We start from the raw sequence: 25,630 nt of genomic DNA on the forward strand, positions 1-25,630 counted from the left end.
AATTGAGGGTGCAAACAATTTTTTGGGGGGTGCAATGCATGCTTATGCACCCCCGTAGAACCGGGCCTGACCATGCATCTGGAGAGACGGTGAAATCCGCGAGCTGCTGACCTTCATGGGAGAGAAGGTGATGCAGTCGCATTTAACGAAGAAGGTGAAAGATGGTGCAATCTAGGCCTACGAGAAAGTAGCAGATGAACTGTCCTTTATTGGAGAAATTTTCTCTTACATGTAATGATAATATGTAATTATTATCTTGAGGTAATGACGTATGGATGCATTCGCCGTTAATTAACGGCGCATAGGCCTCCCATTTTTGTTCGGCCGAAGGATGTTGGATAAAGTCAGTGTGTTTTTTTCTCATGTTTTCAAAATTCCAATTAGAGTAGGTTTTGTGTGTATGCTAACGTTGAACCATCACCACATATGGAGTTTCTTTTTTTATAATATAAGTTTAATTGAACATAATATAAGATAACATGACACAACGTTGTATTTTTATATAGTGTAGTAATATAATACAATATAATATAATAACATATTAAATAATGATAAAATACAATATAATATAGGATAATATAATATCATAATACCATAATATAATATATCACTGTATCTCACATCATGAAATAATATAATATTAGCCACTAGGGGTCGTCGTCGGCTCCTGCCTCTCGTGTGCCTCGGCAGAAACTCCACCTTTCCGGGAGTGACTCAAAGGGAGGAGGGTGTGTTTCAACCAGAACTCAAACTCAAAACAGCAGACAACTGAAGTTTGAAGCTCCTTCCCAAACTTTTCCAAACAATCCACTCCTTACTTACTCACTCCGCCTCCTACGGACTTTATTTCGCCACCGCCCGTACCAAGTCGTCACCTGGCGTTATGTTCTAGGGCTAGGCTAGGTCAGGGTGAGAGGGACACCTGGAGGTCTGACAGCTAGAGGAAGGAACTGAGAAGAGTTTTCCTGGGTTCTCTGAGACTGCTCCGCTTTTATTGGAATATTTTTTTTTTGGGGGGGGGGGGACGAGGGTGTGTTTTTTTCTTTCCTCGCTATGGGAGACGTCATATCGAGCCACTTGGATGAGGGCAAGCGGGAGATCATCACAGGTGAGTGGGGCATCACCTGTGCTACAGGCAGCTCACCTGGAGACTTTGGTTGCAACGAGATCGGTACCTTTTCGTTAAAAAAACCCGCTTTATCATGGTTGCACGTGTAGCCTGCTATCTCTTATTTTTTAATGGGTTCGTGTTTGCATTTTGCATTGCAAGGAAAAAATCATTACGTTTCAATGCTACACAACGTCATACAAAGCTGCAAGTAGACCTTAATCCTCCCCACTAAATGGAACTAATTAGGCTTATTGATGTATTGTCATCTGGACTATCAACGTTTTAACAATGACACACAACAGCCCTAGTGTCAATTGATATAATTGATCATGGTTGGCAATAAGCCATGGAACCGATCTCCACTTCCCCGACGTGGTCTATCGATCCTGTTGGTCTGTTTAGCTGAACAGTGGATTTTATGTATAGTGATAGGATATAGGATATATTGGTAAAAGCATTTTAAAACCTTAATTGCTGCTATTGCTTATACCGTTGCCAATTGCAAGCATGCTTCTTTCCGACACCTGAAACCCAACTGTGGGTACAATCTGATCCTAATGTTTAACATCCCGCCCCACATTTCCACATGTTGAGTAAAGAAGGCAATCGTCTGGGACTCTGGATCATTGTGTTTTAAACCCCGCCAGACAGAGACCGGGGTGAGGAGGGGAAGAGAGAGAGCGACGTGAGGCCAATAGAGCGTCGTAATTTATAAATTCCCCGAGCGGCCAATTCACAGCGAGACACATATCAAATGTGGAATCCGAGGAATGCATGGAAAAAGCACGCGTGGCCCTGGCCCATGGTAAGAGAGTATCCCTGCAGGTTTCTTCTCAGTTGGATGTGGGTAAGGAGCCTTAGCCCCGGGCCATCTCCCCAGCGACCAGTGAGAGTCCCAGAGACCGTCTTATCCCTGGAACAGCCTGGATTTAGAGCCAGGCCGAGCCCATTGACCCACAGCCCCCATACAGACCGAGACATTCTCACCCTTGGAGCCGATTGTCTACCGGGACTTGACAGGCGTGATAATCAACACAATGACAGATCCATATAATAGACATGCTCTCGATATGTTATCTGAGATTATATAATTGAAGGTTTCTGTGATTTGAGTGCGCAGACTTTGATTTTTTGCTTATCTCCTGCCATGTGAAGGACTTTCCCTTGATAAGAACAATAGGTGATGGTGGGGGACTGGCCGATGATGATAATGATGAATTAGCTTTTGTTCCCAGAGATGAGGTCACACATTACACCGGCCTGCTGCTGCCTTCTTGCATGAGGTCATCAGGTGCAGCCGGTTACTTGTAATAAGTCTGTCAGAGCTATGCAACCACCACTATGAACCCAGCCAGGCAGCAGGCAGCAGTCTAAATGGGAAACCACATTCTAGTGTGCACACACACACACACACACACACACACACACACACACACACACACACACACACACACACACACACACACACACACACACACACACACACACACACACACACACACACACACATAGTCTGTTCGTAAGATGCTTGAGGAAGAAAGGAGCATGGCATTTCAGGCTTTCACGTGAGTGATGGGAACATCTTCTGAACCTGTGAGTCAACAAGTGGAACTTCCTTTCGGGGGAAAGTTTTGGTCGGTCTTGCTTTGGTACGTAGTGAGGAGGGGCGGGGGGGGTGGCAGTAATCATTCTCATGTGTGATGACTAACTACCCGGCCCCTAGAAACCCCTTTCCCTCTCTGTCCATCTCTCAGTACTCTAGACGTTAGAGCGAGGTGTAGGTTCAGTGTCTGTCTGCAGTCACCTGGTGGAGCTCCCCCTGGCTGATAACTCTATCCATATAGATAGCCAACCCATGCAGCCCATAATGAACGGTGGCGGCGGTCAGGTGACGCCGTTGCTGTGGCGACGCAGGGCCACACGCCGGGGCATTCATTATGGCAGGGATAGAGATGGCCTAAGCAGGGCTACACTCACACACGCACGCAGTGCACCACACCACACATTCTTAATGCTGCTCAGTTTAGGGCTGGCCCCCCGAATAACCACAGAATATGCTATTTCACTTTGGTATTCACATTAGTTCCTTATTTGGGTGTTTCACATGCGATTGCTGAACAAGAAAGGCGAGTTAATGATAATGTCGTCTTAGTTTAGCTCTAGTTGAACTGAGGCACATTGAGAGTGTGAAACATGCTGACAGAGATGATGATATGATAAGAAAAATTTGTCCAACATGTGAATCTGGAACTGTCAATTTAAAATAAAAGCATTCTTATTATTGCATTATTCCGCCTTAAGTATTCACTTCATTCCAGATTTCTGGAACATTCCTAAACCTTGCTGTCTCTGTTCTGATTGGATGTGCTTTTCTTTAATATACTCCACTATAAATCATCTCTGCTGTCTACCACACAGACCAGATAAGCTTGTAAATGGTACTAAATAAGGGTAGGTGTCCCTTGTGGTTGGTTGTAAAAAGCACATATGATGAAATTCCTTAAATTGTCTGGACTTGTTCAAAAGTGCCTTGTCTATTGTTAAAGAAATTAGGAGGGGTCAGTGCTAGTCCTGACATGACCAGAGAGCTTAAAGCTTTTGGAGTTTGAAAAATGAATTAGAATCTTAAATATATAAAAATTATATGTTACGATTTTTAAAGATCCTTCAGCGGTTCTTCTTTTTGTTTTAACTAACCCTCATCTCTTGATTAATGTCTTAAATCCATGACAGACGTGCTCAAATCTGGGTGAATGGGACCATACACTTTATATCGCTTCATATTTGTTTTGACCAATCAGATGCTGGAGACTGGAAACAAACTTGGCCAGCAGTAGTGAACTGTAAAATTGTTTTCAAATCAACACTGTGTTGTCCGGTCGCTGTATAAATGCAATTTAAATCCCCTTCTGAAAGCCTCACCCATGCATTTTGCATGAAGGAGTTTTCCTCTGTAGAATAGCTCTATACTGAAACAGGTAACAAGGTGCAACCCCTGCCGCCTGCAGTTTTTGGTTTCTGGCACAGGCTCTATGACATAGAACTGCCGAAACCGAGACTGAACTAAGCCTAACCCTTCTCAAAAACAAGAAGCTATGTTCATGATAATGACCTCATGATCAGGCCTTGAGTACAGTGTTTCAATCTTCAAAAGGCTTTGTACAGATGGAGAAAGTCAAGGACAAAGTATTTAGTGTGTGTGACTTCATCCTCGGTCTCTTCTCCGTTCTCCCTGAGATGAACTGAAGGGATTAACCGCTGAGTCTTGTGGACGCTCACCTTCTGGAAGTTACATTTCATGATGTCATAGTCTGTACAAAGGCCATATGTGATGCCGGCAGCATATCAACATAAGAAATAGAAAATCTATATTCCAATTTTTTTCTTTATGCAATTTCATATTTTGCATGGTTTAACCTTCAGGCTAAAGGTCTGCCATTATTTTTTAAGTACATAGTGGGTGCAAAACGACTTGGTCAATACACTACTACGCCCTCTGTAGGACGGTACTATTATTGACATAACAGCGATGTTTTCCTTTTTTCTTTTATCAAAAACTTTCTCACATGAATCGATTATTGTGGTTGGGTGGTGTTGAGTGGTCAGGTTGCTGTTGGTGTTTGGGGGATGTTGGGGGTCAGAGTAATGTTGGGTTTCAGTGGTGTTGGGGGTCATGGTGGTTGGGTGGTGTTGGAGGTCAGGGTGTTGGGGGCCAGGGTGCTTTTTGTGGTGTTGGTCATCAGGATGGTGGTGTTGGTTTGGGGTCAGGTTTGCCAGAAAATGGGGGGTCCAAGTAGGGGTCAGGTTAGTTAAACCATTCTACCACCTGAGACATGACGTGCCAGTCAGACCACTTGGACCTGAAATAAAACAGGTTTTATTTCAGGTTATTTAACTTGGTTTCATCACAGGAGAAGTAAAGAACTGCATAATGACGTCAAACACCGCCCATTGTCATTTAATTTCCGATCATGAGATCAATCATGGTTCGAGTCAAAGGTTAGATGTTTGGTGACATTATCACGGCTTGACACACACATGCTCAGAACAAGACTTTAGTGTTCCTCTCTGTTTTCTCTCCTGTGTTCTCCACTGTGTTCTCATCTCCACTGTGTTCTCCACTGTGTTCTCATCTCCACTGTGTTTTCCACTGTGTTCTCCACTCCACTGTATTCTCCACTCTGTTCTCCACTCTGTTCTCCACTCTGTTCTCCACTGTGTTCTCATCTCCACTGTGTTCTCCACTCCACTGTATTTTCCACTGTGTTTTCCACTGTGTTCTCCACTCTGTTCTCCACTCTGTTCTCCACTCTGTTCTCCACTCTGTTCTCCATTCTGTTCTCCACTCTGTTCTCCACTGTGTGTTCTCCACTGTGTGTTCTTCACTGTGTGTTCTCCACTGTGTTCTCCACTCTGTTCTCTCTTGTTGTTCTCTACTAGAGACGGGAATATGCACGGACCTGCTGATAGGATTTTTATAACAATGTCTTGAGCGCCGATACGATTCTGTAAATTCTGTGATTCTGTTAAGAATCCTTTCTTCCCTGTTCTGGAGAGACCACCAGAGGAGAGACCATGGCCTTAATGGTAAGGACGGACACACAAGGGACCAAAAACACAGCTAAACATCACAAAATAACCACCCAATAAAAGTCATGCAAGACTGAGAGTTGTAGTGGGACTAATTAGTAAAATGGCCAAGGAAAGGGTTTGTCCAAACGAACGTCCCAAAGGGGTCATTAGTTTGGACCACTTGAAGACTTCAAAGATGGAGGTCAGGGCAGCCTGAGGGAACCAGGGTCTATCCGGGATAGATACGGTCAACAGTCAGCCCGTTGTATACTTTTAGATGTTGACGCGGACCGACGAGACTTACAGAAGCCCGTTGATATCGGAGGTCGTGGTCAGAGCCCGATGAGGAGAGCCCGACGCTGTGTGACTCATGTCTCGGTCCCACAGATACAGAGCATGTCATCGTCTGGTGTGCCTCCGAGACACGTCACTTCTGGAACACAAAGTGGTTTACCTTCCCCTTAACCCACAATCCTTTCTATTCTGGTCCTGTATTACGGCTGGCCCTCAGAAGAACTCTGGTTGTCCTGTATAATGACTGCTGTGTTGCTAGAGCATGACAGTATCACTTGAGCATGACAGTATCACAGTATCAGTATCACTTATAAGTGCCTTAAAAATTGCACTTATTATTCCTCTTAGCTGTATTGATTTTATCTTGTCTATCCACTCAGTCCTACGACCATCCCATAATATCCCTCTGTGAGAACCTGCCTGCAAGCGCATCTTGCTACATTACAGAGACCTGTTGCGGCGTGTTCTGATTTCCATGGTTCTTCTCACCATGCTATCTAAAGAGAAATAACAGTTAGTGATCCATGGTTACTGAAGTAAAGCAAACTAAGCTTACTAACTAATGTTTCATCTAAACAGGTGGTTTTATTCAAACCCCTTACCAGATTAAATGCAGATGTCTGCTCAATAAGCGGAGATGGGAAGCAATCAATCAATCCTCCCATCTATTAATGATCTTTTATTAATAGAAGAAGCGAGTTAAACATACTTAAAAAAATAAAAAATAGAAAAGGGATCATGTGATATTAAAGCATCAACTGAGTATTTGTTCTCAGGGAATTCAATGTCATCAGGCAAACCCAGGAAGACTAGATTTCACTTCAAAGTGGCTTTTTGGCAGTTTGTTGCGCAGCAGTTTATTTCAGGGATCACTTGGCAGTCTTCTTAGTATTGTATTAAGTTGCAGTGGTTTATGGGATTCTTTTATTAAAGATTCATTTCTATAAAATAGAATACATTATATGAAAATGGAGTCTTCGGTGAAGGGTCATTTTTCATCGTATTTCAATAAATAGTTTACAAACTTTTTTCTTCTTTAGATAAAAGTGTCTGCTAAATGACTAAACAGTATTGTCAATAGAAAGTATTGATTGTATTATGAGTAGTTGTGTTGACCGTGTTTGTGTGATGGGTAAATGTGTAACTGGATAACTTGACTCAAACTTATGTTTAAACAACCTGTTGCTCCATCCACCAAGATCTGGGGTGAAACACTAGTGTGCACAGTTTCTCCTTCATTTTTTCTCTCAGACTCCCCATGCCCAATGCCCCGCCCCCAGTTCCAGCACTAATGGTCGCATTCCTTAAGACTTCCTCTCCAAGGGGCCATCTGGCAAGAGAACACATTCTCCCTGGTTCTATAAGGACATGTAGCCTTACCTTCCACTGAAAATAGCATGTAGCACCCGCTTCTATAAGGACATGTTGCCTGACCCTACACTGAAAGTAGCATTTAGCACCAGGTTAAGGACATATAGTCTGGTGTACTTTCACGGAGTGTAGCAGTAGCATTCATACCTTGTATGTATCCTTAACCAACAACAAACACATTTTTTCCTTTTTACTAATATTATCATTAAGCATCATTATTTATATTGGGAATTTAAAATGGAAGAGATCTTTTTATTTCCGGTATTAATGTATCAGCAACAACTAATATGTAACATTTAGACTTCACAAATTCAATTTAATATTTCATGTTGTCATTTTATGGGGAATCACTGATCTAGATAGCGTGTTGTTATGACAAGTCGAAGATCCAAAGAGCAGGGAAGAGGTCTGCTGTTACCTTTTCTCATGAGTTTACAGCAAAGCCAACAAGACAAGTATGAAGCCCCTAATGTGCTGTTTGCTTTGACTCTGGTATCGTTTGGATGCAACTCTTGTGATACCACGATGTGTATTTGAGTGTGTCAGAGGTTTGGTTAGTGTTGAACTTCAACCCCCTCAGTACGTGGGAGTGTGAGGAGGTGATTGGCTGACCCTCTCAACTGTGACTCGTTGGATCGGAATTTCACGGCGGAATAATGTGTCGTTGTGGTTTCCTCTGTGGATCAATTAATCATCGCTGTGAGGTCTGGTCTTTCATGCATTGCCCAGGGTCTGTCTCCTCAACAAGCTCGTACTTCACGAGTAGTACTTTAGTACTACCCGGCTTAGCAACCTGTCACCAACTCAGGATCGCAGAACACGACTTCACCGAATCCTCTCCACCAGTCCCCAGAATGTTGCGCGTTTGCGAGTCTCACTTGATGCACGCCTTCCTGACCCCCACTGAAAAAGGATGCACCCACCCATCTCCTTATGTGGCGTCCAAAGCCCACAAGCAACGTGTCTTTACCCATGATGCCGAGCAGATGGGATCCAGCGCTGCATCGCTCCTCCTTCCTCTCCCGCCAATTGAAATTACAAACACGTGTTCCGCATATTTCCCACGGAAACCCCAGCTGGATCTCAGCAGACACATTTGAGCTCTTACATAGTTTAATCATGTTTTATCACAAATAATTGTTTATAAATGATTATGCTTGATTTGCAGTGACACCAGTGGGTTATCAGATTTATTACAACATGCCGATTTGTTCTGAAACTTGAGGAGAGTCACTACACAGTACACACAAATCCAACAACAACATATTAGGTGAAAGTAGTATTTGTAGTAAGTAACTCTTTCTGATTGGCTTGCACTGGTGCCATACAAACTCGTGGCATGTCGTAGCAACAATTTGATCAAGAAAGGAGCTATGGTTGACCCGTGCTTTGTATATATTTTTTATATATTTATAGACAAACAAAGCAAGACAACTTGCTTTGGTGTGCTTGGGGAAAGTAACTTTAAATGACTTTAGTTTGACTTTAGTGTTTCGTTCCATTTTTCATGGACTGTCATGTTGCAGTTGAGGTATTATTAGTGTAGTGCTGAAACCTTTTTCCCGACAGCTACTTAAACAAGAGAAATGTATGACCCCTTTCATAAGGTGAGGGCATTTGTTCACTCTCTCCTGGCCGTGCCGTCAGCACCGATAATGAGCTGTAAAACGTGTCAGGGCGTCCGCTGGGGAGGGGTTTCTGTTGCGCAGGTTTTAAAGGGTGTTCAATGAATAACGTCAGTTCTCACAAACAGGTGAGGGGGTGGGGTTGGGGTGGGGAGGGACAAAAAAGGTTCTAACAGAAGCGTGTGAAATTTCTCATTCAATAAGGGTTATGTTTGACTTTCCACCAGGAAACATTTTTCTACACCCAACAAAACTCAACTCCATCTAAGCTCAATGGATGTTTCCTTCTATAATGGTTCCCATGTGCTCAAACAATAAAGGCTTTGTGTTGTTTTTGAGTCAAATCTGAAACGCTTGCGAAACAACACTTTTGTCAGTGCTCAAGACAATGACTCACTTTCCAACCCAGTGTAGACGTATTTGCTCTGTTCATTTTGAGGACACTATAATCCAAATGGACCTGCGTGTCAACGTAATTCATGTGGAGCCGATCGGGCTCAGGGAATACTTCTCAAGGATCCACCCCAGTACCTTTCGGCGTTAAGTGGTCCACCCCTTAAACCGCTAGACCACTGGTTCTCAAACTTTTTCTACTAGTGCATCCCGATTCCCCACTAAGATATTTTTTTCAGATGAGTACCCCCTTCACCAGCAGAAAACATTTTTGGGAGGAAAAAGAAATAAAATGTACATAAATAATGAACATAAATAGAGAACCACTGTGCTAGACTATCCCCTCTCTTAGGCCATGACTAAACTGCAGCCTTGGTGTGTGTGTGTGTGTGTGTGTGTGGGTGTGTGTGTGTGTGTGTGTGTGTGTGTGTGTGTACCAGCTCTAACTGTGATCCTGTGGTGTGTGTGTTTCTGGGCCAGCCCGGACAGGGGAGGTGATGGGCCAGTTCGACGCTCTCTATGAACGGCAGTACGGCGTGGCGCTCTTCAACAAGGTGCGCTTCGACGTCGAGGGAGGAGGCGGTCCTCAGCCTCAGCTGCTCCACCGCAAGGTAAACACTACACTTTCTTCTTCTGGTCTGTCATGTGATCAGAGAGAACGTGAACCTAGACACTTTTACATATATCTCCAGCAGTAAGATAAGATTGACTTCATTGTCCCGAAGGTTAAGTCGGTTTGAACCGTGTCCACAGAATCAAATGGTCGACATTCCAGATAGCACAAAACAACAGAATGGAAAGTTTCTGTTGAATCTAATCTGACACTGTATTTTATCAACCCGTGGGTTCAAATGAATAGTTGGCTGTCATGACCAATGTTGACAGATCTCTTGTAACCCTTGAAACCCTGGGAAAGGCTATCGGGCCGTAGCTGAGTGGACTGTCTTCACTCCTAAACTGTTGTCTGAGAACTGAGCCTTAGTCTTTATTAATACCTCCTAAAAGCAGAATCCAACCTCGACCAAAAACAGACAAATTCCTGGCTTGGTCAATCCGAGATGGAGTAAAGCAGGATTCTTGTCAGCTACTGACATAATAGTTATAATTATACTAATTATTATTATTATTAGGATTATCATTATCATTGTAATTATAGGCAGTAACTGTTCAATTATATAGTGCCTTTCATGTTGAATCTGCAGCCAAAAGTGCTTTACAGAAGAAATAAAAGTAATAATTTCAAGTACCAAGTAATATCACTAACAGAAATAAACATATTACAGAATATCATGTATAACAAAGTAAAGGATGTCTGGCGAATATATATATATTTTTCACTTTGGTCTGAATTCCATTACTGGGAATCAGTGGGGTCTCCTTGAGACGGAATTTCAGAATTCCAATTGCGGCAATTGAACTGTTTTGCTGCAAAATATGTTTGCTGAGGTATGCGTGTGTTTCCGCTGCTCCCAATACTCCCAACGTTCCCAAACATATTTTCTGCAAAACGTATGCTACCCACCTTGGCCATTCTACCCTAGCCATTAGGATAACACCCCTCTGTGTTCTCTAGAGCGGCTGCCTGCTCCCATGGTTACAAATAACCCTAAAAAAGCACACCAGTGGGAGAAAAGGGCGAAAATACCTCTCTATTTACTTCTTCTTCTATTGGCTGTGTTTATGTGGTTCCAGGTTTTCCCCAGTTGGTTTTAAATCTGAAATGGTCCTGGTGGTATTCACAGCCCCTCTCCCCGTGTCGTAAAATGCTGCACCCAGTTCAGAGGAGCAACAGGGTGTTTATAATGATCAGCTTTTAAGAGGGGTGTAGGAACACAGCCCTGCCAGGTCACAGCTATGCTAGCAGGCTATCATGTGAGCAGCTAGTGTGGTTCTGGGATGTGGGTTCCCCACTGGTTCTGAATTGTTGTTATTTCCCGTTCTTTTTTTTCTCCATCTCTCTTTACTCTTTTCCGGCTCTGTATGTCTCTGACATGGATATATTTATTCTTTGTTTCTTCCAGTTTCTCTTAAAATGTCCTCAAACAGCCAGTCTTCTAGTGTGTAGAATATAAATCTTATATTTTCTAATTGTGAGTGTGTGTGTGTGTGTGTCTCTGTGCTTTTGCTTGTGCAGATTCCTCTGGAGAACCGGTGTATCTTCTCTGGGACGTTGTTCCAGTACCTGGAGGAGAACAGGAAGTGGAGGAACCGTTTCCTCTTCATCCCAGACTCCTACAGCATCAACTACTATGACAGCAAGGCGGTGAGCAAGCTCAACACCATGTGTTTTTAGTGTGCTCCATATGGGATCAACACTATGCGGGTTGTTTGACCACTTTTCGGCTGCCTGAGTGAAAAATTCCTGTTTGTGGTAAAATGTTTCCAAAGTCAGCCAATGAAGCAACCGCTATTTGCCAGCCTGCCCAACAGAGCCGTACGGTCTCAACAAAGTTATAGCTATTTGACATGCAATGGACCATATGCACCTAGCGGGCATATCGGTTGGTTGGGTGGGTAGTGGGTACGCATTCTTGAATCTTTGAAACCAGGACAGCTCGATGCTTTATTTTTAGTTCTGCATTCCGTTTTCCCAGCATTTAGAACGCATTCCCATTGAGTTGTCATGGTTTTCTCAAAGATTCTAGAAGGTTTACCAACCCAGCTAAGCAATATGCTCGCTAGGGGACAAAAGTCTAATGGTCAGAAAAGTACCATGTGTGGAGCTCTTTAGCCTGTCTCTAAGTGTGTGTGTCTCTTAGAGTGTCATAAATATGATTTCCCGTCCATATTTCAAATCCAACGCCATGAAGATGTAGAAGAGGCTTTTCTTTTAAAGATAAACTCTGAGAATTTAGGTTACTCAAAGACCCGCCAAACAGTTCTCCACTGGAAATCAGAGAGATGAGTGGAAATCTCCACTCATCTCTCTGTTCTTATTGGTCGACCTCCCCCCTCATCTCTCTCTGTTCTCATTGGCCGACCTCTCCCCTCATCTCTCTCTGTTCTCATTGGCCGACCTCTCCCCTCATCTCTCTCTGTTCTTATTGGCTGACCTCTCCCCTCATCTCTCTCTGTTCTCATTGGCTGACCTCTCCCCTCATCTCTCTCTGTTCTTATTGGCTGACCTCTCTCCTCATCTCTCTCTGTTCTTATTGGCTGACCTCTCCCCTCATCTCTCTCCATTCTGATTTGTTGCGCTGTGTCTCTGTTCTCTCCCAGTCCCACGACCGAGGCCTGCAACCCAAGGGCACCCTCAGCTGTGCGGGATACAAAGTGCTGACCTCCATGGAGCAGTACCTGGAACTGGTGGCCAACAGCCTACCAGGTGAGACCTGGGAAGTGGGGGGGGGGGGTTTGGGTGGGAAACGGCCTACATGCTGAGACCTTTGAGAGCAGGTGGACGAGAGGGGTGTCCCTGGGATGGAGAGGGGATGGGTTGGGGGGGGGCACTTCAGGTGTGCTTGAGTACAGTACGGTGGTGGTTAGTGAGGTCCCCCCTTCACTGTAAAGTGCTTTGGGTGACTTGAAAAGCGCTTTATAAATATTCATTCAAAGTTCATTTCATTTCATTTCAGTACCATGCAGGTCAACAAATAATGGAAGTGAATCTAGTGAGTACAAGGACACCAACTGCTCCAGTAGTTTCACATACAGTACTACCTGCAGCCCATGGAAGGAATCAGGAAGCGAGAAGGGGAAGATGGTTGGAAAGAGGTGATAGGGCTCAGAAGAAGCACGAGCTAAGAGAACGAAGAAGAGAAAGAGAGGGAAGACAGCAGAGGGAGGGATTACATAACATGTTGATGAAGATGTTTCTTTAAGGAAGTATGGGGAAGTGTGTGTGTGTGTGTGTGTGTGTGTGTGTGTGTGTGTGTGTGTGTGTGTGTGTGTGTGTGTGTGTGTGTGTGTGTGTGTGTGTGTGTGTGTGTGTGTGTGTGTGTGTGTGTGTGTGTGTGTTCGTTCCACAGAACAAGGGAAGACAGGGAGGTAGAGGAGGCGCTGTGGGGCCCTCCTCTGGGTGACAGCTCTTTTAAATGTCACGTCTAATCCTCTGAACACCATTTTGGAGTTCTCTCCGCCAGAGGCTATTTTATTCATCCTGACTTCAAGTGTATGTGTGTGTGTGAGTGCTGCACGGTATACCGATACTGTAGCCGTATCACAATACCCTGCCATTGAAACCTGTACAATACCCCATTTTTAAGTACCGGTACCGTAAGAATGAATGTGTCTTAATCTCCTATGAGTGGCTTCAGGGACAGTGTGTGTGTGTGCGCGCTTTAAAGTTTGTATCCACTCCCTGCTGGCATCGTGGGCATGTCATCAGTTATGTGTTTTTTTTAATCATATGCATGCTAGCTTACTTGCGAGAACAAGAGGCATTTCTGCAGGTTATTCTATAAACTGACGGCACGCAGTCTTTGTCTGAACGAAGGGCTCTGCTTACTTCTTTTACCGAAACATCCAGTGGAGGATATCTATAAAAAAACATTTACCACCGAACAATAAGACTGCGTCTGTTGCTTGCTATAATCCAAAGTAGTCCAGGGGGGTAAACTGATCATTAGCAACAGACTTAAAAATAGAAAATAGAAAAACACTATTTTGCGCCTGTGCCGACACGTCTGTGTGCTTGGGGCTCGACGTGGAGTCAGAGCACACTGTGCAGGTGTTCAATGTGTTTCTATTGCCATTTGGCTCCAGGCGTGAAGGCCAAGGTGGGGAGCGCTCCCTTCCTGAAGGTGGCGACGCAGTTCCCCCTGATCCTGTGGCATCCGTACGGGCGCCACCTCTACTTCTGCGTGGTGACGGAGAAGGAACAGGATAAGTGGCTCTCCGTCTTCCAGGACTGCGTACGACACGCCAACGATGGTGAGATCAAATGCAAATGCATTTTTATGTTTTCAAAGTGAATTTTAATTTAAAGCAGTGTGTAGGATTTAGTGGCATCCAGTGGTGACGTTGCAGAATGACTGACTACACCCCCACCCCCTCTCCCCTCACCCCTCCCTTTCCAATGACATCGAACAAGCTAAGGTGGCCTGTAAGGTGTAGGTACTTCCAAAATGATGTCATCGTCTATGATAGTGCAGTTAGCCAAGTGTCCAGTGCAGAGGTTCCATGATAGTTTATAAATAGTATTTAGTTATTCAGCCTGTAATACTTTCAGTCGTGGTTTACAAGTATGAAAGCATTCCTGAGATTCCATACTCTGTAGAGTCATTTGTTCATTCTGGGATATTGTAGAAATATTGCAACATGCAGCAGTGCAACATGGCATTTAAACAAAGAGAGAGGTATGGCTCGGCCAGCATTTATATCAGTTATAGGAGGTGCTTTTATTGATGACATTATATAAATCACTATTGATCAGCATTTACTACAGATTGTCCAGGTAAACTCTATGCTAGGAGCTAGTTGAAATGTTATGTGTTGCAACTTTAAGTTTGCTAAAAAATAAGAGCAAAATTACAAATTTGGATTTGAGCTCTTGAGTCATAGTCAGATCCTACATCAACAGTGACTTCATCTCTTTGCACAGGTTCCGGTTTGTTCAGCATGACTACAAAATACCCATTGTGCAATTTTTATGTCTTTAGATGAAAAACTTGTAAATCAGCAATGTAAGCCTACTGGGATTAAGTTGAGGTTGTGCAATTCTGTGAGGGCAAGAACTTACATGTCTGAAACATTTAAAAGTTCTATGAGGTGGTTGGAAGAATGGTGTAGAACTGTGTGTTTAACTTACTGACTGGCATTTTCTTTTATTGGTTGGGATGTTAAATCCAAAATGTGGTTTCGCTACAAATCAAGGTGACATTTGTTGCGATGATTCCAGTGTGTTGACTCAGCCCAAACTATCTGTCTATGTGGCTTTATGCTTCCCTTGGGAGGTTTGCTCCTTGTAGTTCCTCCTAAGCTGTTTAGGTTTCCATCATACTCCCTCCGTTATCCCTTACCTCAATCGCACACACATCTAGAGCTCTCTCCTATACATTACATACATTATAGTACAGTGAGTACACTGAATGCTCTCTTTATCTGTATCTCGGTGTCTTTCTTTCTCCTTTTTTCTATCTCTTTCTCCATCTCTCTGTTCTTTCTCGTGTGTGTGTGCTTGACCAAAGATGGTGAACAAGAGGAGACACCACCACACTCTCTCATCACCGCCACCTCCCCCTCTCTCTTCCAATTCCTCCTACTTCCTCCTCCACCGCCCCCACCTCCTCCCAATACCTTTACCAACACCGCCAACTACTCAAATACCACCTCTCCCACCTCCGCCTCCCCAGCCTCTTCCTCCTCCATTCCACCGTCACCCTTCCCGATTAAATGGCTTCTTTCCAAGTGTATCATAAGTCACCCAATCCGCGGGTGGGACAAGGCAGGGGGGAGGTAAGAGTGAAAAGGGAGGGCTACCTTTTCAACACATCACTTTTGTCTAGTCATTCGTGGTCAGTGATGGGCCATGATTTCTTCTGCTCTTGGAAACGCACTGCGATTGTCTTCTTGTAGTTGTAAGCAGTCATTGTCTGCTTTTAAATACACTGAAGCAAGCAGCAAGCAAAGCCCTGTAACTATGAGATAAGCATGACTTGTGTTAGTGGTACACACTAACCTTCTGTCATGCTAAGTTGCTTCCTGGTTATCTCTCAGCACACTCTCATCACTGTCCTGTGTAGTACATTGTTATGGTGCTTACCCTGAAGCTAAGCGCCGTACACACACAGACAGACAGACAGACAGACAGACAGACAGACAGACAGACAGACAGAGGTCCACCCTCTGGTGGAGTACTTTTCCCGTTGTTGAAAGATGTTTAAAGGACATTGAACCATGTTTAGGTGAATGCAGTACTTTTCCATAGTTTTGATAGTTGGTTTTCTCTGTACTGAAGTTGTTGTATATGTAATCATGTTCAACAGAACTGTTTGAGAATGCAGAACAGTTAAAAGGTGTGTGAGAGAAGCGGAGCCACGTTGTGACCAACCTGACATAATCACCATCTTTGTTCCCCACGCGGAGCTGGAACTCCAAGCTAGCACTGTTTACTCTGCAACAACAGAGGGCTTACTTAGTGGCTCTGGTGCCTCCTGAGAGTTTCCTTGCAGAACTGTACTCATGTCCTCCCTCCCTCCAAGCACGCAGAGGGACTTAAGGTTGAATCCCAGGTCTGCGTCTAGCGGGCGCCACACAGCTATCCCGTGGGTCTCTACGTCAGCAGCGTAGAGCCCACAAGAGACCTTTGCCATACGTTACGCGTGCCTCTCCATAATTTTGAACCCATGCGACAGGTAGATGGACGGTTGTATTTCCCTTCAACCGACTATGCTCAGAGTCACAGAACCATAAATGCAGGCACCGGCGAGACAAACAGTGTGCCTCCGGCGGCTCTTCAACACACGCTTGTGATGTACTGTAGACACGTCTATTTTTATGCATGGGTTATTTCATCTTTGCTTCTTTCAGAAAATAAACCTTACCGAACACATCACCTTTGTTTGCAGATATTCACTTGAAATGGTTACTAATGTGACACTACAAAGGACTTTTTTTTGCCAGGAATACAAACTGAATATCATTTAGGAATGTTAATGATGTAATGTATTAACATTTGAAATGATGCGTGTGTGTAAATACACGCTATGTCCTCATGTTCTAAATGGGTTTACCGGTGTTTAGAAACTTGTTTAGAAAGTCATTGGTAGGGCTGAACGATTTGGGGAAATAATCGAATTGCGAATATTTTGACCAATATTGCGATTGAGATTTAATATGCAATTTTTTAAATTTATTAAGTTCCTTATGTTCTGTATTATTCACACAAAAAAAGCAATAAATCATTCTTTAATATGACCAACACAACATTGGAAGCAGTCAACATATAAACTGCTCTTTCCTTTAGGCCTGGCCGATGTGAAAAATAAATATAATTATTACTGATCTCCAGTCAGTAACGGTAACAAATAACAAAAAATATATATACCGTAATTTATTTTTTTTCTTTTAAATTGCGTTCTATAACATCGCAATTTCGATTTGAATTTGATTAATCGTTCAGCCCCAGTCATTGGTTTGTAATGGAGCCAGCAGACCGTTACTCTGGGGCTCTTATTCCAAACCTTCAGACAGCTGTGGAGCAGTTGCTTCAGATATTTATACACATCTGCATCTGGAGACCAGAGAAGTAACATCTGGAATGACAATTGGCAACACATGATAAGAGGCAAAGCCTTCTATATACTAGGTTTTTCCAGAATCAGTTATGTCTTAATTGGTAGATCGGATAGTTGTGCAGTTAGGGTTTGAATCGGAGCTCAAAGGTTGTGGGTTTGAATCCCAGTCCACTGGGAGTCACTTTTTCTGTCTTTCTGCTGAAATCGTAAACAAAAAAAGAAATAAGTGTCATTAAAAGGTTTAGTGAGTGTTTTTGTCACCATACAGAATGTAAGAAATTCTCTAGCATTACTCAAAGTATGCGTGTCTCTGTGACACAGAGGGTGTGATTTCAAATGCCAGAGGTGTCTTTACGCCGGGAGCAGGTTGCCACATATCCGGCCTGTCATTCAGAAGATAAGCAGGGTGGCTGGCAGGTAGAAATGAGGTCCCCATGAAGGCGTGGTCGTCTCGTTCATTAAGGGGCACAATGTGACCCATTATGCAAACACTTGCTAGCACAGAGCTCTGGCCAGAGTTCACTATTGAGAAACAATTTCACAATCAAGTGATACATCAAGTGATTTCCAATTTTTGTTAATCATCACACACACTTATTCTGAGCCTCTGTTTTTGGGGCCAAAAGGGTGAAAAGAGGAAGTGATCCTTCTGTGGGAAGAACACACACACACACACACAACACAGCGTTTCATTGACCTTGCTAAAGTGTGGGAGAACCAAACAGCCGGCGTTGCCCGGGACAACGGTTCCTGTGTTTTGCCTGTCCCCACGTTGCATGTTTGGTTATTTCAGCATGTTATGATGTCGTGAGGTGTGCTTTGGGAGGGGCTGCTGGGAGTGTGAACAGTCTCGGGCACTGAAACACTCTCTGTGCTGTTTAAAGTTCAGGTGCTAAAGTCAGAGTTGGTCCCGATTGTGTTGCTAGAGGACAAACCTAAGGAAAATAGTATTCCGATCCAGAATACTTTTTAAAAAGTACTCAAGCACAAAGTACAGCAAGGCAAGACAACAAAAAATATACACACACAAACAGTACAGGATACATCAAAATGTACATGTGTACAACATAATGTAATGGCTAAAAACTGAAGTGGGTTTTTATTATTTTTACTTATAGAGAATTTGGTAGGACGCATACAAAATTCACCATATTACCTCTTTGTCTTTAACTCCAATGCGCAATCACTCAATCACTAACACATATATGGAAGGCCACACACACACACACACACACACACACACACACACACACACACACACACACACACACACACACACACACACACACACACACACACACACACACACACACACACACAGTGCTATCTTAAAGGGCTACGATTTCCTGTCTCTGGTCCATGACTGCCCTACTCAGAACACACACGCACACACGGCTCATACACTTCCTGGCTTTGTCATAGCTAGATTTCAACCCTCTCTACCTAATGTAGAGTCTGTTTAGCTTTCTGAGAGTTGTCTATTTGGAACTTGCAACTGAAAACACATTTGTATAAACATTACAATTGAAAAAGCCCCACAGAGCAAACTGTTGAAACATCCTCTTGTGTGTTTGACCTTGTTCTCTTTAACTAATCTTTACGTAAACGTTGTGCCCAAAACCTTCAGCGTGTTTGTACAGCAGACGCAGAGCAAACATCACGCTCATTTCATATGACGTGGTTATCCCTTATAGCGCTTTTAAGGAAGAACTTTTGAATCCACTTCCCCTAAAACCCACATCTATTGCTGTTTGTTGGCGTCTCCATGATAACCCGCTGAAAAACAAGTTTCCCTAAACCGGTGACTGTATGGAGTAGCACTGTATACCTAGTTACCTAGGCTAGTTGTATTCCATGGTTGTATTCCATAGCAACCTTCAACACAACAGGCATTCAGAGATTACATGTGCAGAAAAATGGATGTTCATTTAAATTCTTAAAAAAAACGGAAACTTAAAAGGTAACAAAGTTAATTCAAGAACAGAGTCGATGGATTAGTGATTTTGTGCAGTCCCACAGGATGTGTCATATGTTGGCAGTGTTATCCTTATAATCCTTAACAGAAAAAGCTTAATCTTTGCTCATGAAACCACAGCCCTGCTTATATTTCCTGCTGCTATTAATCATGTTGGCAGATGGAACTGCATGGTGGAACTGTGCCCTTTTTTATTGTGGAGTAACGCAACACATTTTTAGTTTTTACCAGGATTTATTCGCAGGGATCAATGGGTCAGACTGCTAGGGCGCTAAGCGCATAAGAGAAACACCCTTTAGTGACCCCATGTTTGATTCTGACCTGTGGTAAAACCAGCTTTCCTCATCTGTTTCAACCCTCTTTCCTTCTGTCGTGTCCCCCATGCCTTAACACATGAATAACTAATACGTCATTAATTAATAATAATGAGTGTTTGAGCAGGCAGAAACTGGGTCACATAATAAGGTGTAACGTTGTGTTTCTTCTCTCTTATCAGGTTTGTCAGAGGAGAGCAGGGTTCAGACTCCAGCCTTCACAGACTCTGTGCGTCTCTACCGGCAGGCCAAGGGCCAGTACGGTACCTGGGATATGATGTGTGGCGGGCACCCGCAGGTGAGCAGCTTGCCTGGTCCCACCGGAGGGTCGCCGGTTCGATTCCCCCTGTTCCTCCCAGCCAAGATTCCTGCATGCGTGCCGTGCATGCGTGTGTGGTTGTGTTCAAATATAAAAGAGACCAGGATATATGTAAAATGTTACTAGATTCCGTATTATAATATGGAATCTGACCACATTACTCGGAGGACTGATTTGTTTCCAAGGTATCCACTGGATTCATACCTTCACTTATTTATGCCCTGTGTGTCCTGAAGGGCAAACAGGGCTGCCTGGCATCAGCCGGGTAGTACCACAGCCACAAGGCACACACATTCCTTGGGCAGTGAAATGGAATGACTTCACATGACCATCTTTTAAAGTGTTGTTCTAAATGGCTTGAGTGAATAGGTTTGGAGAGGTCAGCTTTTGAGAATTATCCAGGGATTGGACACTGATTGAGCTAATATTTAGAAAGATTAAAGATAATTCTTCACTCACATGTTGGTAACCTTTTTTGGCTGACATGCAATCAAACTTTGAGATTTTTCAACATCCCTTTTTGTGGAAATGTTTATAAGTGTGACTGTGCGTAACTACACAGTCATGCAAGTGAGCACACTTGCGTGGCTTATATTGGCCTGGTCGGTTAAATTGGTTTGTTAGGCGCCTTTTCCACAGGGAGCTGTCACAGAACACGCACACATACACACACAGCCACACCTAGCTACACACACAGCCACACCTACCCCCGTACACACCTACAAACACACACCAAGCCACACCTTACTAACACACACACACACACACTGTTCAAATACAGACGTGTGTGTGTGTGTGTGTGTGTGTGTCGTGTGGATTGCCATGTACTGTATATGTGTAAATGCATGTTAATGTATGTTTAATACTACATATTTGTATGTTGACTTTGATTTGATCAACGTGTGTGTGTGTGTGTGTGCGTGTGCGTGCGTGCGTGCCTGCAGATCCTGTCCAACCTGGTGATGGAGGTCCTCCTCCCAGAGCTCAGGGACCTCATCTCCCCGCGCCTCAAAGGGAAGATGCACGAGAGGCAGCGCAACTGGATGCTGGTGAGGACAGCCAGGCCATAGTAGCAACCTGCTTCATAGTCACACACAAGTCTATGTGTGTGTGTGTGTATGGGAATTTGCAGGTTCTGACGTGTGTGTGTGTGTGTGTGTGTGTGTGTGTGTGTGTGTGTGTGTGTGTGTGTGTGTGTGTGTGTGTGTGTGTGTGTGTGTGTGTGTGTGTGTGTGTGTGTGTGTGTGTGTGTGCAGATCAGTGACGCGGTGTACAGCCTGGTGCAGCGACAGTGTGAGACCCAGTTCCGTGCGCTGGAGCAGCGGTGCGAGGCGGGGCGCTCCCTGCTGGAGGCCTCCATCCGCACAGACATGGACCAGATCATCACCTCCAAGGAGCACGTCACCAACAAGATCAGAGGTCAGCGCAACACCCGCAGCTCATGTTGCGCTGTGGCTAACACCACCCGGCCACCCGACCTAACTTAGCCCCGCAGCTAATTCAGCACGGTAGCAAATTGCAGCTAGTGCTGTGCTGCAGCTAGTGCAACGCAGTGTGGAACCAATTGTGCGCCTTGTCAATGTTATGTTTTCTGCTCTGAGTGGATATCCTTTTCTTTGAATCTCAATGTGTCTCTGTGTGTATTACCAAATGTTACCTCATCCAACCACAATGCCAGGTGTCTATCCTTTGTTCTGGTTGATGAAACTGGTCTTGCACATTCCAGTATTAGTTTCGGTTATGGACTTTTAATTTAGTTCGCCGGACATTTTGTGAGCATGATCAGAATGTGGTCCTTGAAAAACAACAATACTCCACAGTACACACCCAGCTTCAGAAACTATGCTGTTTCTAAAGCTTATAAACAAAGTTGGCCGGACATACCTCCTGTATGCTGCATGGTGAGTCATAGACATTTTATTGGTTAGTCTTATTTTTGATGTGCAAATAATGTGTTTTTATTGCGGTTCACATACAAACTTGCAATTTGCGACTCATCAAGCCATTGTGCAGGATATGAAATTCATCGTCTCATGTGTCAGAATCACAAAACCCACCACCCAGAAGCGCCAGCAATGCCAGTGTTCACGTAGAGGTTCACGTGGGAGACCCTGACCCCAGCTCCTCTACCCCTGTCCCCCCCCCCCAGGCGTGGTGCTGTCCAAGGCAGACAAGCTGCTGAAGGTGAGCATCCAGCCCTACATCAGCTCCATCCTGGAGGCCCTGATGGAGCCCACCAGCAGGGGCTTCTCGGAGGTCCGGGACGTCTTCTTCCGGGAGCTGGTGGACATGAGCAAGAACGCCGTCAACGAGGGCACCAAGGAGACGGTGGCAGAGGTGTGTGTGTGTGTGTGTGTGTGTGTGTGTGTGTGTGTGTGTGTGTGTGTGTGTGTGTGTGTGTGTGTGTGTGTGTGTGTGTGTGTGTGTGTGTGTGTGTGTGTGTGTGTGAAATCATTTAAGGCATAAGCCCTGAAGTGTCGCCACCCCGATGTGGTATGTTCTCACTTAACTGTGGTATGTACCACAGTTAACAACTATGATTTAGACATGAGTTACCTACCTTCAATAACGTTGTTGTTGTTGTTGTTTTTCATCGACTCAGTTTTTAGCATTGTCAAGGAAGCATCTGGTCGATAGTTGTATTTGTTAATGTTTGTTTTGTAGAACATTAATTGGACCGTTGCATTGGAAAGCCGATATTGAAATGTAATGCACACCGGTGGAACGTTATTGACCAAAGATAAAGTATTTCACAATACTGGGATATAAGGATCTAAAACCCATCAAGCTTCATGCTTATGTGTGTTCCTTCAGTTCTTCATCAAAATGGCTGGGAAACGTTAATGAATGGAAGACCCTCCACTGCCTGCGTTGCAAAAACTGTACCCAACGGAGAACCGTGACCCCAAAACTGTGATATATCCTTGTCACCAAGGAGAATAATTTCCACTCATGGTTTACCAAACACGATGTGCATGACTCATGGGTGATTTATAAGAGTTCCTGGTTACCAAGCTGGAGACATGAGTCACCTACGTACACAGACTACTAATATTGTAGTCTACAGTTGTCAGTATTGTTATGTTTCACATGCTGAGAACTGGTGACCCAAAGCAGAAATGGGCACTAGGAAAGGTTTGCTGGAGCCAGGACGGCTTGGTACCGATGCCTTTACAGTCAGCCGTTGGATCTAATGTCTAGATCCATCTCTATCCATCTCTCTTATCTTCATTATCCACCTCTTCTCTCGGCCGTCCAGCACATGGAGAAAATCTCCATGCTGGCATTCCACCCGGTGAAGATGCAGAGCTGCTATGAGAAGGTGGAGCAGCTCAGTCTGGACGGCCTGCAGCAGCGCTTTGACGTCTCCAGCCCCTCCGTGTTCGTCCAGAGAGCCCAGATCCTCATGAGAGAGGTGAGGAGATCCGGGGTGGACATGATGGCTTTTCAATGGGTGACGTTTTACTTTGGAGCAGCCACACAGCCGATGCTATTACACATTTAGTGAACAGTGCCCACTCTGGTGAGCTACTGCAATTACACAATGTGGTCACCGGGTTACCTACCTGAGGATCATTTCTGTTTCTGTTGACCAGTTTAATTAGCCTGGTCCTACCAGACTCTCGTGCTTCATTTCATTTGTAGTACTGAAGGGAAATGAAAAATGAGCGGAAGTACATAGGCGGGCGCTGCCAGGCTAATGTTTAGTGGGGTATTTTAACATCAGACACCAAGAAAAAAAAAAGATAGAACTTCAAACAAAGTTGTGTCTCTGTAACACAGTGTTCTTGTGGCTGTTAGGCTTTTTCAGACTTTATCCCAAATTAGTTTATTTAAAACTTTATTTTGGCAAGTTGGATCAAAGGAAACTTCCAGATTTGGAACTCATCCACGGTTTTCTGTGTCAATCTTTCTCAGGAAAACGCTTTCTCCCTAAAGTGCTACTTTGCATAATTGTCTGCCAAGTGCCTGACATTAGTTCTCAGTCTGACAGCTAAAAGCCTTAATGTGTTGCTAAAACGCCTTGCCACGACAACACTCTTTTTTGTACTTTTCCAGATGTTTAGCACCAAGGGCTCAGGCATTCTCTCTCTCTCTCTTGCTCACACACACACACACACACACACACACACACACACACACACACACACACACACACACACACACACACACACACACACACACACACACACACAGAGGAGTGTAACCATGGCTGGCCCCTTTCTATACAGAGTGGATCTTGTCTGTGGATGATCCAGATAGGGGGGTGGGCGTGCAGATTCAGGGTCACTCAGAGTTCATAAACAACGCATGAACAGGAAACTGCTCAAGGACAACGCTTGCCACCACTTCCTGTCAGGAGAACCAGCTGACAGCAGGACAAATTGTTTGTACCAGAACAAAATATTTTGCGTTGTGTTCCTGTATCAAGTGATAATGATCAATGTTCTGTTGAGGTGAAAAGTTTGTTTTCACTATTCACAATTATTTCAGAAAAGTATCATGTGGTCTGATTGTGACATTGGACCACCAAATATGGAAAATTATCAATCCAGACATTTTGGGGGAAGTAATTGGATAGTTTGTTTTCAAAATCATGAGAAGAAAAACTTTCTGCAGCACAACAGATGGTGTAGCAGCGCTCTCTTGTGGCTACGTGGATATATAGCAGCCACATCATCTACATAAGTGCTGCTTTTGTTCTGGGAAGTCATAGACATATTGATTTGAAGGCATATCAAGAACTACTTCAATCCAAGTATAAAGAACAGATCCATGCACACATGCACAACATAACAGAAGGATGCTTGGAAAATGTACATCACAAAATGACTGACCTAAATGATCTCCCCATGAATATATAGGGAGCAATATGTTGTGAATTTGAAGTGGTTGACACTGAATCAGAACATAATAATAATTTAAATTGTATAATTCTAAATAATGTTAGTACATGTGTTCTGGCATGCCTGCACTTAATCAGAATAGTATTTCATCCATAAGATCTTCAATATTCCCAGACGGGGAAAACAACACCTGAACAGGGACTTGAACCCTGGACCCTCAGATTAAAAGTCTGATGCTCTGCCGACTGAGCTATCCAGGCTCTGGATGCATGGGATTATGTGTGTGGGTCTGTGCGTGATCTGGTTAATTAACAATGTGTCTATCTCTCTCTGTACCCCTGCCCCCCCACCCTCTTTGTCTCCGTTGTGTGTGTGTGTGTCGGTCTGTCTCTGTCTTTGTCTCGCCAGCAAATGGATGATGCTGTGTACACATTTGAGCAGATTCTTCACCAGAGTCTGGAGTCTCAAGGTACAGAGGGTCTCTGTAAGACCATCCAGCGCTGCCAGGACCGTGTCATCAAGGTACTGAAGGACCCGCATGACCACCCCCTCAGTCATTACTTCATTCATTCATTTGTCAAATCATTCATTAATCAGTCGTTAATCAGTCCATTCATTCACTGTTTCTTTTT

General features: G+C 44.0%; 1 protein-coding gene and 1 non-coding gene across 2 annotated transcripts in view; one reads left to right on the forward strand and one right to left on the reverse strand.

Annotated features, from left to right (window-relative positions):
• The first annotated feature begins 761 nt into the window (after positions 1-761).
• The window catches only part of niban2b (niban apoptosis regulator 2b), a 29,223-nt gene continuing 4,354 nt past the window's right edge, over positions 762-25,630 (forward strand). Inside the window, exons 1-11 of the mRNA XM_084468495.1 lie at positions 762-1,108; positions 9,847-9,977; positions 11,501-11,629; positions 12,586-12,691; positions 14,071-14,238; positions 20,015-20,130; positions 21,096-21,200; positions 21,408-21,570; positions 22,301-22,488; positions 23,411-23,566; positions 25,407-25,520. Coding sequence (XP_084324621.1) covers positions 1,054-1,108; positions 9,847-9,977; positions 11,501-11,629; positions 12,586-12,691; positions 14,071-14,238; positions 20,015-20,130; positions 21,096-21,200; positions 21,408-21,570; positions 22,301-22,488; positions 23,411-23,566; positions 25,407-25,520 — 1,431 coding nt within the window. The 5' untranslated portion in view covers positions 762-1,053. The remainder of the gene's footprint in view (positions 1,109-9,846; positions 9,978-11,500; positions 11,630-12,585; positions 12,692-14,070; positions 14,239-20,014; positions 20,131-21,095; positions 21,201-21,407; positions 21,571-22,300; positions 22,489-23,410; positions 23,567-25,406; positions 25,521-25,630) is intronic.
• On the reverse strand, positions 25,186-25,258 carry AC3HAE_014456 (transfer RNA lysine (anticodon UUU)). The gene has a single exon. It is a non-coding gene; the product is annotated as a tRNA-Lys (tRNA).

The sequence above is a fragment of the Micromesistius poutassou genome (assembly GCF_964030765.1).
Source record: "Micromesistius poutassou genome assembly, chromosome: 5".
NCBI lineage: Eukaryota > Metazoa > Chordata > Actinopteri > Gadiformes > Gadidae > Micromesistius > Micromesistius poutassou.